The 17,112-nt window shown below is 49.4% G+C and overlaps 2 protein-coding genes across 2 annotated transcripts in view; both read left to right on the top strand.

Annotated features, from left to right (window-relative positions):
- Positions 1-17,112, top strand: part of Erich1 (glutamate-rich 1) — a gene marked incomplete at its 5' end in the record, with an annotated part of 52,793,804 nt that overhangs the window by 46,552,155 nt on the left and 6,224,537 nt on the right.
- The window catches only part of Ikbkb (inhibitor of nuclear factor kappa B kinase subunit beta), a 52,793-nt gene that overhangs the window by 30,116 nt on the left and 5,565 nt on the right, over positions 1-17,112 (top strand). The window contains 12 exon segments of one of the 2 annotated variants that reach the window (NM_053355.3): positions 158-282; positions 3,833-3,940; positions 6,917-7,046; positions 7,911-8,105; positions 8,712-8,826; positions 10,980-11,103; positions 11,672-11,823; positions 11,952-12,013; positions 13,285-13,394; positions 14,587-14,636; positions 14,734-14,833; positions 15,010-15,157. In NM_053355.3, coding sequence (NP_445807.2) covers positions 158-282; positions 3,833-3,940; positions 6,917-7,046; positions 7,911-8,105; positions 8,712-8,826; positions 10,980-11,103; positions 11,672-11,823; positions 11,952-12,013; positions 13,285-13,394; positions 14,587-14,636; positions 14,734-14,833; positions 15,010-15,157 — 1,419 coding nt within the window. 2 annotated transcript variants of the gene reach the window in all.

A 17,112-nucleotide genomic window follows, 5' to 3' on the forward strand; every position in this document is an offset into this window, starting at 1 on the left:
ACACACCGTGTGTTTCAGGGGGGACAGCATAGCCACACACACACACACACGTGCACACACACGCACACACACACATACACGCACACACACACACACGCACGCACACACGCACACATGCACACACACACACACACACACACACACCCGTGTGTTCCAGGCCCCAGAGCTTCTGGAGCAGCAGAAGTACACCGTGACTGTTGACTACTGGAGCTTCGGCACCCTGGCCTTTGAATGCATCACCGGCTTCCGGCCCTTTCTCCCTAACTGGCAGCCTGTGCAGTGGTGAGTGGGCCTGGTACTGGTGGGAGGGCTATCTCGGGGAGCAGTGAGCCCCTGGCTCCATGCCTTGTCATTCAGTCCTTTTCCAGTCCCCACGTTAGGCCTGAATGGTCTGTGGTCCATTCTCCTTTAGGACCCAGCGGTTGCAGGTCAAGCGTTTCGACCTTGAGCAAGAGTGGTAACACTAAAAATGTTAGTAAATTACTGGTAAAGAGAACAGAGGTGCACACATGGCACATCATGAAGGCACACTTACACATGTAGTAAAACTTGTCAACAACACGTCTTCATGTAGACAGTTTTTACTTAAGGTGGTTTCTGAACTAGTAATAAGTTCACATGTTCTAAGCTTCAAAAGAATAAGGAAATAGAGTGGAAAAGACTGTCTCATGCAAGTTTCCATACCACCTGGTCTCTCCCCGAAGACACAGGGTAATCACTAGCCTGGGTGCTTCGTGGATGCTTTTACTTCCTGAGCAGGTGTGTCTGCTTAGTGACATTCTCTCTGTGCTCGTAACTGAGCACTGTTCTGCGTGTGCCTTGAAAGCGTGTGTGTGCACGCGCTCACACACACACACACACACACACACACACACACACACTCACACTCACACTCACACAATCTTTGCCCAGAGTCTACAAGTGCTGTGAAGTTTGCCCCACATTAATTCTGCAGTATTTTGGAAGATACAGAAATAATGAAAGTCCAGAATTTGGTAGCATATATACTAAGATTAGAAACAGTCTTTTTACTTAAGAAGAATCAGCTATAACCAAATGATCTGCAAACAATCACTGAACATCCTTTCTGTCCATCTTCTTAGGAAAGACTAGCTCCTTATACACCCTTTGATATAGTCTGCGTTTCCGCTCACACTGAACACGCTGCACATCTTCCTGGGCTTTGGGAGGTCTACTCAGTCACTGTGATGTAGTTCAAGGCCGGAAGACTGAGTGGTTTATAATTGTGCTTCTTAATATAACACCACAAATAGCACCCTTGGAAAGCTGTCGTTCAGACACAGCTATTTGTCTGGTTATTTATACATTTGTGTAAACAGAATGAAGAGACTTTGAAAGAGCTCACACATTCTAAGGCTTTGATGTGTCTCGTGCCCCTGCCAGAAAAGGCTGTACAAAAGCATGCGTCTGCAGGGGTGTGCCAGTCTGACATTTTCCCTGTGCCATTCTCAACAGTAATGTCTTCATCTTTTACTCTGAGGAAAAGGGTGTTGCGGAAGGTGACCGTAACTTCTGGCCCTCCTGCTCCTCAGCTCCTAGAAGCTAGAATTAAGCATGCTCTATCACACCAGGTTTTAGTCAGTGCTGGGGATGGAACCCAGGACTTTCTTGCACACTAAGGCAAGCACTGGACCAGCTGAGCCACATCCCCATGAAAACGTTTCCATGAAAACCTGGCCTCTGAAGTCAGTTCTGGAGAAGGGTTGGGTAGTAGCAGCAGAGGTCACTTCTACAGTCAAACCCACATGGGCACAGTGCAGAGTCAGAGAGTGTCCTCTGGAAAGCCCACTGTCCGACCATAACTGCCTACCAACCAGGCTTTGGTCTTTCAAGCCTTTGGCTTCTGAAATATGGTATTTAGTTCATAGTCACACATCATAATGTAACCAGAAAATAGAATAGCTTTAAAGTGTTCGTCATATACTGACTTTAGTTAACCAAGGGATTGGTTGTTTTGTCTTCAGTTCAAACATCAACTTTTCCAAATTGGGGGGGGCTCCGTCTCTAGAACTGAAGAAGGCATCACAAACGTTGAGCTTTTCTCTGCTTATAACAAAATAAGTTAAGTCTGCATAGAACTGAGAACACCCTTAGTGGCCTGGCATCTCCACAGCTTGTCTGTTGTCTGTGAGATCTTTCCCCTAAAACCACCCTTACTTGGCTGCACAGAAGCCAAGTTCAATGGATCCCCACAGGAATCCGTCTGTGGACTGGTTGGGAGAAGACCTCCTCCTGGGCTTTTGATGTCTGGTGACATTTTCGTCCCTCAGATGACACGACCTGCAGTCAAGCAGTGCCTGTGCTGCTTGATGCACCCGTTGATAGTTCCCCACTAGCAGACGTTTTCCACAGAACCATCTTGTGTTAGTTAGAAGGCACAGAGACCCTGTCTCGACCTCCTCCATCAGCTCCTCCCCGAGCTGGATGCCAGCAGCCTTCGCCATGCAGACAGCACCTTCCATATGCTCCCTGGCTGCCCTGGATAGGACACTCACTGTTAGCCAACTGTCACTGTTTAAGGCTAAAGCATTTTGTTTTTAATGAGAACAAATCCTTTTTAGGGGAAGAATGTATTTGGACTTTTAGACACTAGAAATTATGCCAAATTTTGAGCCCTTTGTTCTGTCCCTCCATAGTTTGTCTAACATTGGACAACACATACTCTGACTAGAAATAATTTCACCACACCCGGCCACTCTGGCAGAGTACTCGGTTACTCATGAAGTGTTATTCAAATTTAAATTGTCCTTCTTCCCAAGAAGGCTGGAAACCACTGGGATTTAATTTTTTCCCCTTCCAAAACTACTTTAAATACCTTAGGAGTACACCCCTCCTTAGAAAATGTAGCTCATTTATTCTAGAGAAACCCTAGCCACACACTTTTAAAGGAAGCATGGGCCTGCTAGGTAGCTAAGTGGGTGTCCCCACGTTTGACAACCAGAGTTCTATCTCTGGAACCCTAGTGGTAGATGGAGAAAACCAGTTCCCTCAAGCTATCCTCTGAGATGCATGCCCATGTGGCAAGTGTGTGCATCCACGTGCATGAACACATACACACACACACACACACACACACACACACACAAATAAATAAATAAATGACATTTTAAAATGAGGTGAAGTACATGTGTGCTTATTTTACATTTCAAATAAATGTGGTGCATACACAGTGACCGTGGCTCAGAACCCCAATTTTATCCTCTATCCAAACATGAGGTCTGGGTTGGGAGATGGCTCAGCAGTTAGGAGCGCTTGCTGCTCTTCCCGGGGACCTCAGTTTGGTTCCAGGCACCTACACAGGCAGCCATCAGGAAGCCTATGTCCTGCTACATACACATAAGTGTAATTGAAAATAATTGTATTTAAATGAAAGGTTGTACCTGATAACTGAAGGGCAGAGGAAATTAGAAAAATAGTCAAGAGCACTTGGTCGCGCATGAAGCCTTACTCAGATTTGAGTTGTCTCTTTTAAGCCGTCCACATAGAAGTCCACGGTGCTTCCTGGAGAACTTAGGGAGAGAGGCCATGGGTGACCTTGCTCAAGGTTGTCCTGCAAGGTCTCATTTGGACATCCCCGAGCACGTTCTGTTTACATGCTGTGGACTGAACCAGGGCCACTCATGCTACACTCACTGCCACTGAGCTAAACCCCTAACCACAGTGCAGACCACTCACAAACCCTGGGAGAGGCATCCCAGCAGCACACGGACCATTGTTCTAAAAAGCATACAGTTGTGAAGTGACGTTACAAGTGTAAGCTGGGTACTTGCCACTGAGTGACATAAAGGACATCTTAAAATGACACCCGCAGGCACTCTAAAGTCCGGCAGAAGAGCGAAGTGGACATTGTTGTTAGCGAGGACTTGAACGGAACAGTGAAGTTCTCAAGTTCCTTACCCTTCCCCAATAATCTCAACAGGTAAGGCCGTGGGGCTTCGGTCCTGAAGATACTTTTCTCCTCTTCTTAGAAATCCAGGGTTGAGGTAACAGCTGATACTTTTGATTTTATGTTTGGGTGACCAGTGCCTGTGGAAGCCAGAAGAGTAGTCAGATCCCTTGGAACTGGAGTTAGGGATGATTGTGATCTGCCTTGTGAACCTTACTGGGAACCAAACACAGCACTCTTAGCCACTAAGCCCTCTCCAGGCCCTTGGATAACTTGAACAGATATCAGAATACCATTCTGTGATGAGAACTTGACCAGTCCATCTCCACATTAGACATGGGGTGCACTCCCATATCTCATCTCCCTAGAAATCTTTTCTTATTTAATTCTTTGCTTGGTTGCTTGGTTCAATAGGTGGATGGGTGGGTGGGTGTGTGGGTGGGTAGACAGTTGTTTGGTTGAGTGGTTGGTTGGTTGGGTGGTTGGTTGGTTGGGTAGATAGTTTTTTGGTTGGGCGGTTGGTTAGTTGGGTAGATAGTTCTTGGTTGGGCGGTTGGTTGGTTGGGTAGATAGTTTTTTGGTTGGGTGGTTGGTTGGGTAGATAGTTCTTGGTTGGGTGGTTGATTGGTTGGGTAGATAGTTCTTGGTTGGGTGGTTGATTGGGTTGTTGGTTTTTGCTGTGGTGGAGATGAAATTCCTGTCTTTGTTTTTTATTGTTTTGTTTTTTGGTTTGGATTTGATTTTTTTTTTTGAGACAGGGTTTCTTTGTGTATCCCTAGCTGTCCTGGAACTCACTCTGTAGATCTGGCTGGCCTGGACCTTGGAGATCCTCCTGCCTCTGCCTTCCAAGTGCTAGAATTAAAGTCATACACAACCCCCTTCTGCTGGAATCTCTGGGTTTGTTTAGGTCAAGCAAGTACTCTAGTGAGCCACACTCGCAGCCCTTAGACTCTCTCTTTACTAAATTTACAGACTATTTGTTTGTCTCATTGTCCTTATTGATCTTGTTCTAGTTTACTTTCTGTTCCTTTTCTATTGCTATGATAAACCACCTGTGGCCCAGGGGTCTACTAGGACAATTGATGCTGGTTACCTGGAACCAAGAAAGTAGTGGTGATTTAGAAGAGACCAGCATCACTTAGGTGAAAACTTCAGGGAAGTGTTTTCTAAGAGCACAAAGAAGCTGTGTTCCAGAGACAGCCAAGGTTGCATCTCATGCTGCAGCTGGACTTGGTAATATGTAAGAGTCACCCAGGTGGTACTGGTTTTGAAGGCATGAAGGGGTCATGGAGAGCAGCTGAGGCTGGGCACTGTGAGAGGCCGTGGAAGCCACTGGTGAAGGTGCAGCCTCAGTTGCAGTTGACAGCACTGACAGTTGACAGTGTGTGTCATTGTGGGGTGGGCTTGGAGACGCTCCTCCTAGATGCCTAGAAGTCAGCAGTCTCCTAGTTCCCTTGGAACAAGATGTCGAACTCTCGGCGCCTTGCCTGCCTCATGTTTAGGAGGCATCGAACTTGCCCATCTTCCCGAGGCAATCCATCTGAGCCCCCTCTTCCCAGGTCACTGTGGGTTTGACATTGGCAGCCGAAGCTATGATGTGGCTCTAGTTCACCTGAGCATAGGGTTTTTCTGTTACACCATGGGAAGGAGGGTCAGGATTTCGCCTTCTTCCTCTGTGTTCCCATCTGGCCTAAACAGACAAACCTTTGAAGTCTGAATGTGACTGTGGTCCAGTCTTAGAGCTAGAGTGTGAGCAGCTCACTACCCAGTCAGAATTGATCATAGCAAAGGAAGCCCCAGGATGACTACTGCAGTGTTGGAGGACAGGGAAGGAGTTGGATGGACTACAGCCATGGGAGCGACTTTGGATGTGCTGTAATGGGGGACGAAGGGGAAAGTTAGATGTAGAGGACATGGGCAGATGAAGTAGAGGAATGTTGATGGGGAAAGATCAGACAGAGCAGAGTCATGTAGGGTTGGCCTTACGTGGCCAGTGTAGGGGAAGTAGGAGGAGTCTGAACATGGGCACATACACCCATTGGATGCCCTCAACTCAGCAGCTGTGGTCAGTCCAGGTCAGAGCTATTTAAGACTTTCACTGGGAGCCTGGCATGTTGGTGCACACCTTTAATCCCAGCACTGGGGAGGAAGAGGCAGGTGGATGTCTGTGAGTTCAAGACCAGCCAGCCTGGTCTGCACAGTGAGTTCCAGGACAGCCAGCAGGTAGGGTCCCTTTGTGTCCCAAGAAATGTTTCTAATACCACGGGAATGTAAATACATAAAGTGTATAAACCAACATCTACTGATAACAAACCGTAAGGAATGTTTATATACCGCAGGAATGTAAGTACATGAAGTACATAAGTAGACGTCTACTCATAACAAATCATAAAGAAATTTAAAAATCCTTTGGTGTACATAGTTACACATGTACATACAGAGACATGGTGCTGATGAGGGAACCACAGAGCCAGGCAAGCACTCCACCCAGCTCTCAAACGCGTTATCAAAGCCTCAGGGTCACTCTAAGGTTTACTGGGGTGACCCTGTCGGAAAGGAGAGGGGCCGTTCCTAAACTGTTAACTCGTTTGGAAGTGTCTATGTTTTCTCTCAGTTCTCTCATTTTCATTTTTGATAATTATCTGGTTGCCACCATGTGTGTTGTGTTGAGACACACTCAAGCCTTCTTTAAAATGTGTGTTTGGATGCACTCACGCACGTGTGTTCTGAGTGTGCACGTGCTCTGGAAGACGACCTTGGCTCTCACTCTTCCCGCACTGTCCACCTTCTCTGTTTCAAGGCAGAGTCTCTCACTGGTCTGAACTGGCTGACTCCTCAAGAATCCGCTTGTCTGACATAAGCACTCGTGTGGTCTTTGGGATGGAGCTTAGGGTCTTGTGTGTGCACAGCAAGCCGCTCCCTCGAGCTGGGCCGTCAGCCAAGGCTGTGCTTTGGTGTTTGCACACTAAGGCAGCCCAGCCCAGACCTCTCTTCCCTTCGCTCCCTTAGTGTCCTGGCTGAGCGTCTGGAGAAGTGGCTTCAGCTGATGCTCACGTGGCAACCTCGGCAAAGGGGCGTGGACCCCCAGTACGGTCCCAATGGCTGTTTCAGGGCCCTCGATGACATCTTGAACTTAAAGGTGAGAGCAGAGCCAAGGCAGCCCTGAGGTGGCAGCCGGGGTCCCCAGAACACAGCAGTTTTTCCAAGGAAGGGAGACATAGCGGGCCATGGGCCACTTGACTTTGTGAAGAAATTCAGGCTCCTCTGCCTCTTTGGGTTAAAAAGAGGACAGGAAGACTGAGCTGACTCACATTGCTTGCCAGCTTGCTGTTGAGGAAAAACGGGACTCAAACTAGTCCTTCACTAGCAAATGTGGGGGTGGGGTGGGGGGGTGGAGGGTCTTGACAAACACATGAGCCTTTTGTAAAGGATCTTGTTTTCTGGGATAGTAAAGATACTTGTGGCCAAGCCTGACAACCCGAGTTCAATCTACAACCTACATAATGGAAAAGAGAACCGACCCCTTCCGGCTGTCCGCTGATGTCCACACATGCAGTGTGGCGTCGATGTGCTCCCCTCTCCTAATATGCATGGGTCTTAATGTTTCACTGCTGTGAGCAGACACCATGACCAAGGCAGCTCTTATAAGGACAGCATTTAATTGGGGCTGGCTTACAGGTTCAGTGGTTCGGTCCATTATCATGGCAGGAACATGGCAGCATCCAGGCAGATGTGGGACTGGAGAAGCTGAGAGTTCTACATCTTCATTCAAAGGCAAACAGGAGAAGATTGGCTTCAAGGCAGCTAGGATAAGGGTCTTAAAGCCCACGCCCACGGTGACATACGTACTCTAAAAAGGCCACATCTATTCCAACAAGGTCACACTTCCAAATAGCGCCACTCCCTGGGCCAAGCATATTCAAACCACTACATCATACAAAACACACAATGGAAATAAGTGTTAAGAAAATTTCTTTCCAGTAACATCTGGGTTGTGTTGCAGCTGGTTCATATCTTGAACATGGTCACAGGCACCATTCACACATACCCTGTGATGGAGGATGAAAGTCTGCAGAGCTTAAAAACCAGAATCCGGGAAGACACAGGGATCCTGGAGACAGACCAGGAACTGCTGCAGGAGGCAGGGCTGGTGCTGCTCCCTGACAAGCCTGCTACTCAGTGCATCTCAGACAGCAAGGTGAGAGTCCTGACTCCTGCACCCTGCTTGCCCTGTTTCCCTCTGACTCGGTCTCCTAGGAGACTGTCAGCATTCACATTACTACTCTACTGTGCCGGTCAGTTAGCAACACCGAGTACAAACTGCTTGATGGGTCAGAAATCCCAGGCAGGTCTCCAAAAGACACATACCATTCCATACCCAAATTTATCACTTCAGACCACTAATACTTTCTTGTGTTTCCATGGCCAGAATCATGTCCCACTCTTCTAGTCGTCCGAAGCTATTTGCGACAACACAGCCATGCTAGGCACCTGTACTAACCCCATCAGTGTGACCTGGTGTCTTCCCCGAAGTGTGGAGTAGTTATGGAGGCCACATCCACACATGACACACAGCCTTTGCACAGGGAAGTGTGATGTGTTCAGGTCACAGGAGAAGCAAACCTGATGTAAGTTAGGGGCAGGCTCACTCAGATAAAAGGGACAGGAGAGAAAGCAGGCTGAGTCACGTGTGCGTCTCAGGCTGGGGTGCCGTCCTCCGAGTGCAGGCAGAACTGCTTTGAGACGGTGTAGCTGGAAAGGAATGGTGGAATCCAGATCTCATTGTCTCCCTGTCCCTTCGCAGACAAATGAGGGCCTCACACTGGACATGGATCTCGTCTTTCTCTTTGACAACAGTAAAATGTCCTATGAGACTCAGATCACCCCCCGACCCCAACCTGAGAGCGTCAGCTGTGTCCGTGAGTGCACCGTTTATTAAAGCCGTCAGTTGTGGTATTTAGGGTAAAGTTGGGGGAAACCTGGGTTTTTATCCTGAGTGTATAAAGCCTTCTTTACTTGGCATGTGCAGAGAATAGACCAGGCAAGGGCATTGGTTAACTGCCTCTCACTCGAGGGCTAGGCAGAGGCTGAGGGATACCACCTACTTCTGGGGCTCATTTCTGGAGTTGCATTTATGTTTCAACAACTAATACGTGGTGCAGTGTAAAGGCAAGAGGATCGGGAGCTCGGCCACATAGGGTGTTCAAGACCAGCCTGGGCTACATGAGGCTCTGTTTCAAACAAAAATGATACTGACGTATGTACAGGATACAAAACCAGAACACCAAGCCTCAAAAGACACCCTAAAATAATATACAACGAAAGGTGAACACTTGGGCTCTAGTCCCCTGCCAGGAGGCTTGCCTTCAGCAGAACCGCTGCTATCCAGTGCTTGGGTATTCCCCTCAGAGAAACGACAACACGGACATGCACTGTTCTGTGTGTCCCTCCTCACCCAAGTCGCCCATTTCATCCTCCTCATATTGGAGGGCCTCCCGGTGCTCCATGAATGGCCGCCCGGTGCTCCCTCTCCTGTTTCTTTGGTGAGCATCTTACTAACCTACCTCCATTCTCAGCCAAAGATCTAATGCCTCAAAGATCTCCAAGGCTCCTTGATTATTTAAATATCTTTAATACTTCTGGCTGATGCTGCATGTTAAGTACTCGCTTAATTAACTTATTCATCATCGAGGGTCATGGGTGCCACACTAGAGCTGTGCACATGGAAAGGTCAGAGGGCAACTTCGGAATAAGCTGTCTCCTACTTTCATCCACATGGTCCCCAGGATTGAACTGTGGTCACCAGCCTTGTGTGGCAAGAGCCTCACCCATGGAGCCGTCTTACCTGATGGTGTATTTTCATATTTCACAAAAAATCCATAAAATCCTTACTGGATCTTTGGTTACTTTGTGGGTTCTCTTTCCTTTGACCCTTTTCCACCCTTCAAACACCTGACAATATGTAAGAGAGAAGAAAGGATAGAGGGGCCAGGGGACAATGACATTGTTAGACTACTTCCTAGTGATTAGAGGTGTCGATTTCCTTGGGACGAGGGATCCAAGGGATCTTCCTTGTTGGGATATTTAATTTTTTTTCTTTTTTTTTGTCTTTTCTCACATGACAGCTTCACAAACCTCAACCAACCAGCAACCAAACACCCAATCAGCCAGCATTTCCAGTCAGTCAACAGACCCCCCTCCCCAATCGGGGCTCTAGCATTTATATATCCTCTGAAAAGTCCCCATAATTCCAAATGTCACACACTCAGAAAAAAACTATCTGCAGCTGGCAAAAATTCACACCCCCTCTTGCTCTCTCTTCCCCCTTTGTCCCCTCTCTCCCCATTCCCTTTCTCTCCACATGCTCATGGCCCACCTCTTCTCTCTCTCTCTCTCTCTCTCTCTCTCTCTCTCTCTCTCTCTCTCTCTCCCCCTCTCTCTTTCCTCCCTCTACCCTCTTAACTACCCTCCCCATGCCCTGAATAAACTCTTCTATATTAAAAAGAAAAGAAAAAAAGAAAAGAAAAAAACCCTGCCAGATCATGAGGCAAATCACAGTCAGCTGCTGTGGCCAGTCTGAAGCAGTCCTTTATCCCGCACCTAGGATTAGAACAAAAACACAATCTTATATTTCTGTGTCTTACAAAACCCCAAATTCGCATCATATGCAACCTTAAATGTGGTGACAAGATCATCCATTGACAGTGTATGGGTGCACATGCTTGTGATTATTTCTCCAAGGGGTCCGCAGCACACACTGACCTTGAACTGACTGTGAGCTGCCTCAGCCACCCACGTGCTGGGATCGCAGGTCCATATCACCGTCAGACCAAATGGGACATTTTTTTGTTGGCTACGCCTACCGCTAATGGAGCGCCGAAATGTTTAAACTAGTAGCGAACCGCGATACCTGTAAAGTTACGTAACGGTATAGCAATTATATAACTTCTAAGAACACTCGCCATGCTGTGGGGTAAGATGTGGTTCCCCGTGGCTGAGTTCCTCGCCATGCCGTGGGGCAAGATGTGGTTCCCCGGGGCTGAGTTCCTCTCTGACAACTGTTTGTCTCCAGTTCAGGAGCCCAAGCGGAACCTCTCCTTCTTCCAGATGAGGAAAGTGTGGGGCCAAGTCTGGCACAGCATCCAAACGCTGAAGGAAGACTGTAACCGGCTGCAGCAGGGACAGCGAGCTGCCATGTACTGTGCCAGGCTGGCTTTACCTAATGCGTTTACAATGCTTGTTGGCCCTGACTCTAGAGCGGTGGCTGAGGCGGGGATCCAGAAGCAACTCCCAGGGACCGGAAGAGACTCTGGTTTGGGCGCCAGGCAGTGGGTGGGTGGACCGGCTAAGGCCAGGGGTGAGAGAATGGGGCGGCCGTGCAGAGCCTGGGTCTGGCAGCTCCGCCATGTGGAATTTGGAGCCTGGGGAAACATGGCGAGCCTTGGGTTAACCACACTGGTTAACTTGGGGCTTGGGTTAAAAACACTGGTTAACTGGGACTTGCTGATGGATCCTCCAATGAGGACGGACGTGCTGAGCCTAGGTGTAGTATTTTACCCAATTCCAACTTTCAGATAGACCTTTATGTGTTGGCGCAGGCTAGGAAGTCGTCCTCATGTTTCTAGGAGGCTGTTTCGGTAACAGTGGTGGCTGTGAGCAATTAGCCGAAGCTCCCTTGGCAAAACGCTTTGTTACTGTACAGGAAGTGCCCTTAGATGCCGAATGTGTTCCAAGGTTCCGTTTTGTCTCTCACCATCCCCGCAGGATGAACCTCCTTCGGAATAACAGCTGCCTCTCCAAGATGAAGAATGCCATGGCCTCCACGGCGCAGCAGCTCAAGGCCAAGTTGGACTTCTTCAAAACCAGCATCCAGATTGACCTGGAGAAGTACAGGGAGCAGACGGAGTTTGGCATCAGTGAGTGTGTCCCGCCGTGAGCTGGAGGCCACGTCTCTACCCTCTCACAGTTCAGTCATTAACATCTCTTTTAGTTTGTGGTGGTTTTGGTTTTCATGGGTTTTTTTTCTTTCCATTTTTTCTTCCAGCATCGGACAAACTGCTGCTGGCCTGGCGGGAAATGGAGCAGGCCGTGGAGCAGTGTGGGCGGGTAGGAGACACACCCGAGGGCTCTGCTCTACCTTCCTCCACTTCCTTATCCAGTACTGGTTTGAGCTGCTTTGCCAAAACTGAACATTTCTCAACACATCCTCTGACCCTAACCAGACTTGCTAGACGGACACAGAGAATAGTGAGCGAGATGAGAGAGGCCTGCTGTGACCAGACCTGAGAGCTGGGCAGAGTTGCCCCAGGTGTAGGAAAGAAGCCAAATGTCAGGTGCCCTTGTCACCTCACAAAGGTTTCCTCCTCAATGTGTCGAAACATGAAATCTGTAAGGAAGAAAGGGTTTCTGCAGAAATCTCAGGATAGTACAGCTTAGGTGCCATTTCCCACACCTCTTCACAAGTGAAGCAACTGTGGCTGGGAGCGTCATGCACAGATCCGAGACCCTGCCTGCCACAGCTTCTCCCACTCCACTTCCTGTGCTCGGGACAGGGCCTTTCCCCCTGGGCCTTCATATCTAACTGGAAATGAGACCTAATAGCTAAACACTTGGTTAAGAGTGTACGGGCACAAGGCCGCCCAAAGGCTCAGCGGGTGAAGGAGCTCGTGCTGTAAGCCTGATGACTCGAGTTTGGTGTCCAACCCAGGTCTTAAAAAAATGGGTGATAGCATGCACCTGTAATCTCAGTGCTCCCACGGCAAGATGGGAGGCAGAGACAAAAGGATTGCCTAGACGCTCTTAGGCCAACTACTCTGGAGTACCCAGTGTGTCAGAACCAACGAGAAAGACTTGCCTCAGAAACACAGAATGAGATACTCCACTCCTGAAAGTGTTCTCCAGCCAACACACACACACACACACACACACACACACACACACACACACGAACTTATGCATACAGGCACAGTAATACATCTTATTCAAAGATGGCTGTCCCATATTTAGTTCCTTTTGTCTAATTCCTCACCAATTTGACAGTCGGCTTTAGCACCTGCTTTTGGTACACACAGTAAGAGAAGACAAAGTAATAATGCGTTGGGCATCTTCTCTGCCAGATACTGGGCTTACGCTATTAGTTTAAACGCTGCAGTTAAGTTTGTTTCTGAAAGAGTGAACTGTGGCTCCCAGTTAAGTAACTTCTGAGGGTCTCGCATCTAGAAAGTGGTAGACACGACATCCAAGTTTGGAACATCGTATTCCCGAGCCCACATTCCTTCTAGCCAGTCAGCTGAGGGTCTCCCCAGCCTGCCCACCCCAACAGTCCTCTCAGGATTTCCATCTGTTCTCAATTGGCCTGAACACGACCTTCCCATCAGGAGAATGACGTGAAGGTCCTGGTAGAACGGATGATGGCACTGCAGACCGACATTGTGGACCTACAGAGGAGCCCGATGGGTCGGAAGCAGGGGGGCACCTTGGATGACCTGTGAGTATAACCAGGGAGGGATGACACTGTCCCCGCAGAGCTTCTGTGGGGTGTATCTCCTAGTGAATCACCTTGGAGCATTCTCTAAGATATGCTGTGACAAATGGCGGTCACTCTGAGCCTTGTCACTGTGAAAAGTGACCTTGCAGAGTGGAAGGAGCCAGCCAATAACTTTTAAAGGCTCTGAAAAACACACATGCCCATGCACACACACGCGCGCACACACACGCACACACATGCACATACACTCGCACACACACGCACACACATGCACACATGCACACACACACACACTCACTTACATGCACATGCACACACCCCTTTTGTGTGACAACAGACAGCCCTGCTCACCCGCCATCTAGATGTGGCTCCCAGAGCAGGAAGTAGAACTGAGGGAGGAGCTTGCGGGGTCCAGGAGTTCGGCATTGTGTCCAAGAGGGTTCAAGGTCCATCCTGCCTGGAGACCCTAATCTGTCAGCCCTGTGAGCTGACAGAGGGCCCCAGGCAGGTGGATCAGTTTAAGGGCCCTGTCATCTGAAATGATCGGTGTCCCCTGATGCTTTTACTAGAATTCCTAGGGTGAGAAATCTGAAAACAAAGAATTATCTGTTCTCCATCGTATCTTACATATTAACCCTCTCTCTTCCAGTTTCCAAATGAGAATCTTCACCTTGTGCGCATGTGGATGTGGATGTCCGTGTGTGCAGGTGTTGTTTCAAAACAGGGTCTCACTATTTAGCATTGAGAGACCTGGTACACAGTCAAGACTTGCCCCGATTCACAGAAATCCTACTACCTCAGCTTCCTGAGGGCTTGGGCTGTGTGTGCACAGCCAAGATCAGTTAGAGCCTCCTTCTGAGGCTGTTGCCAGCCCACCTGTGTTAGAGGAAGAGGCAGGCATTCACGTCTAGCTTTGGACTTAGGTTTTTGAGGGCAAGTATTTTCTTGGTCAGGTCCAGAAATGGCACCTCGAATGCCTCTCATAGCTAAGCAGAGGAGGAGTGTAATAATCTTTAAGCTTGTTCTTGTTTGGGGCATTTGGGTTTTATAACTATTCCCAAACTGGCAGTCTTTTCCCACTGAGAGCATGTGACCGGTCATCTGAAAAGTGGTGATTCTGCTGGCCGAGGTCAGCGGGCTGGTGCTGTAAACGTTCTTGCTGTGCCGTGACCATGGCCTTTTCTCTTTCCAGAGAGGAACAAGCAAGAGAACTCTACAGAAGACTCAGGGAGAAGCCAAGAGGTATGTGCTTCGGACCCCAGCCTCCATTTGTCTTGTCTGTGAGGCAGTGGTCTCCCCTGGAGGCCAGTAGGAGGAACGATACCATTCTCCTCTGCAGACCAAAGGACAGAAGGTGACAGCCAGGATATGGTACGGCTGCTGCTGCAAGCCATCCAGAGCTTCGAGAAGAAAGTGCGGGTGATTTACTCTCAGCTCAGGTGGGTGCTCCCTCTCCCCATCCAGGACTGGATGCAGAATCAACAAAGCCAAGGGGCAGGTGGATGCCCTTGCTCCTCGGCTGCGATCTGCCCGCACAATGAGGAACAGATCGTATTTAGAGCAGTGCTGTGCCGGCCCAGACCTCTCAGGCCTGTGGATCTTTCGTCCCTCACAGTAAGACCGTGGTTTGTAAGCAGAAGGCCCTGGAGCTGCTGCCCAAAGTAGAAGAGGTGGTGAGGCTCATGAACGAGGATGAGAAGACTGTGGTCCGGCTCCAGGAGAAGCGGCAGAAGGAGCTCTGGAACCTCCTGAAGATCGCCTGTGTGAGTGACTTATTCCGGCCTCTCAGGTCCCCTCCCTCAGCCGTGGCTGCTCTTTCAGCTCTGACCTGTGACATGGAGTGGTCAGGGAAGCTCCCTGAAGGGAGGCTTCAGCAATTACCTCAAAGAGCTGCAGACAGCAGCCATTGCTCTTTCAGAGCTTCAGATACCGGAAGTTAGGAATCCAGTTGTCAGCAAAATGGTGTCTCCTCTGATGGATCCAGGGCAAAGCCACCCCACCCCCACTACCCTCTCCAGCTTCAGTGGCTCAGGCCTCCTCATCCCGTCCGTGTCTGTGTCTTCTGTTGACATCAGTGTCTCATCCGAGTGTCTCTTATAAGACATTCTGGGGTAGAGATACATTTCAGCAGAAAGATGTTTGCCCCGTGCCTAAGGCCTTGGGTCCAGTCAGACCCTAGCAGCAGCACACACACAAACACACACACACACACACACACACACACACACACACACACACACAGCTAAGCAGAAGGTTGCACACTTATTATCCCAGCACTTGCTGAGACAGGAGGATGATGAGTTTAGACCAGCCTAAGCAATGTCGAGACTCCTTTCAAGGTGTTAGTGGGCTGATAAGGAACTGGCATGGTGGCACATACCTGTGAGCCCAGCCCTTGGGGCTCTGGAGCAGAAAGTTCAGGGCTAGCTTGGACTACATAGTAAGGCCTACCTCAGATAACAAAATAAATCCAAAAAGAGCAAGAAAAGGAGATAGTTTATTACAGAAGCAGGAAACCAAAATGTTGCTTTGTGAAGATTCTAAGCCTGGAGCGTCTCCACAGGCCAAACGGGAGGAGGCAGTGTCTTGCGAGGCTCACAGCAGCAAGCTCACACTTGTGCTCACTCTAGAGAACTCAGGGAAGTCAGAATCCAGAGCTTCACTGATGGATTTGCCTGGGGATGGGAGCTGGGGGATATGCCCTCCTGTAAGAAAGGGGAACCGAGGTAACACATGCTGGCTTGTTCTGCCACCTGCATTCACCGAGTGTCCAGTGTGAGAGCTGTGCTGTGTGGGGAGCTGGGTCTGGCATCCACCGTAACCCACCGAGGGCGCAGACGAGGACTTGAAAGAGAGCACCCTAGCCTGCTAAAGAAGCGTAAACTCGGGGCTGGGGATTTAGCTCAGTGGTAGAGCGCTTACCTAGGAAGCGCAAGGCCCTGGGTTCGGTCCCCAGCTCTGAAAAAAAGAACCAAAAAAAAAAAAAAAAAAGAAGAAGCGTAAACTCTGGTGTGCAGGGTGGCGGCCTGTGAATTCAGGGCAGGAACCCCAGCTTTCTCGGAAGTGAGGGAGTAACCAGAAAGGCTCCTGCGTGGGAGTCGGAGTGATGTGACCATGAGAATATTCCAGGAGAGCGCATGCTGTCTGCTGGTAAAGCTGGATTGGAGCAGTGCTTGTAGGGTTTCACTGGGGGCAAGACGGAATGGGGCTAGCACCGGCACCCCTTATTCTCATAGCACAAGAGGAAACACTGAAGGGTTCCCTCTTCCCAATCCCAGTGAAGGCACTTCAGGAGAAAACACTCGGGAGTGGCTGGAGACGGAATGCCACATTGTCAACCGTAGCACCAAGAGACAAAGGCGATGGGTGGAAGGAGTTGAGAACCCTGTGTGGAGCAGGCTAGCCCTTCCATATGAATTAAGCTTGCATGCCTGGTGTAGAGACAGAGGAAGCAGGCGTCCAGCTTTCTCCACAGGTGGTGCAGCAGACGGGTGAGGAACAGTACAAAAGCGCTTGCTTAAAAGGCTTGTTGAAGGTGGACCTTGGTGGTTAGCCAGGGTCGGGGAGGGGGAGGCAGAAAGGGACCCCAACCTGAGGGCTGAGATTAGGACCGTGCAGCTTCTGGCAACAGTGACGAGAGGATCAGGGACAGCGAAGAGTGTATGAGGCAACCCCACCAAGGAGAGGCCAGAGGCTCAACTGCAGAAGTGGCTAGAGG

The sequence above is a fragment of the Rattus norvegicus genome, chromosome 16 (genome assembly GCF_021556685.1).
Source record: "Rattus norvegicus strain SHRSP/BbbUtx chromosome 16, alternate assembly SHRSP_T2T, whole genome shotgun sequence".
NCBI lineage: Eukaryota > Metazoa > Chordata > Mammalia > Rodentia > Muridae > Rattus > Rattus norvegicus.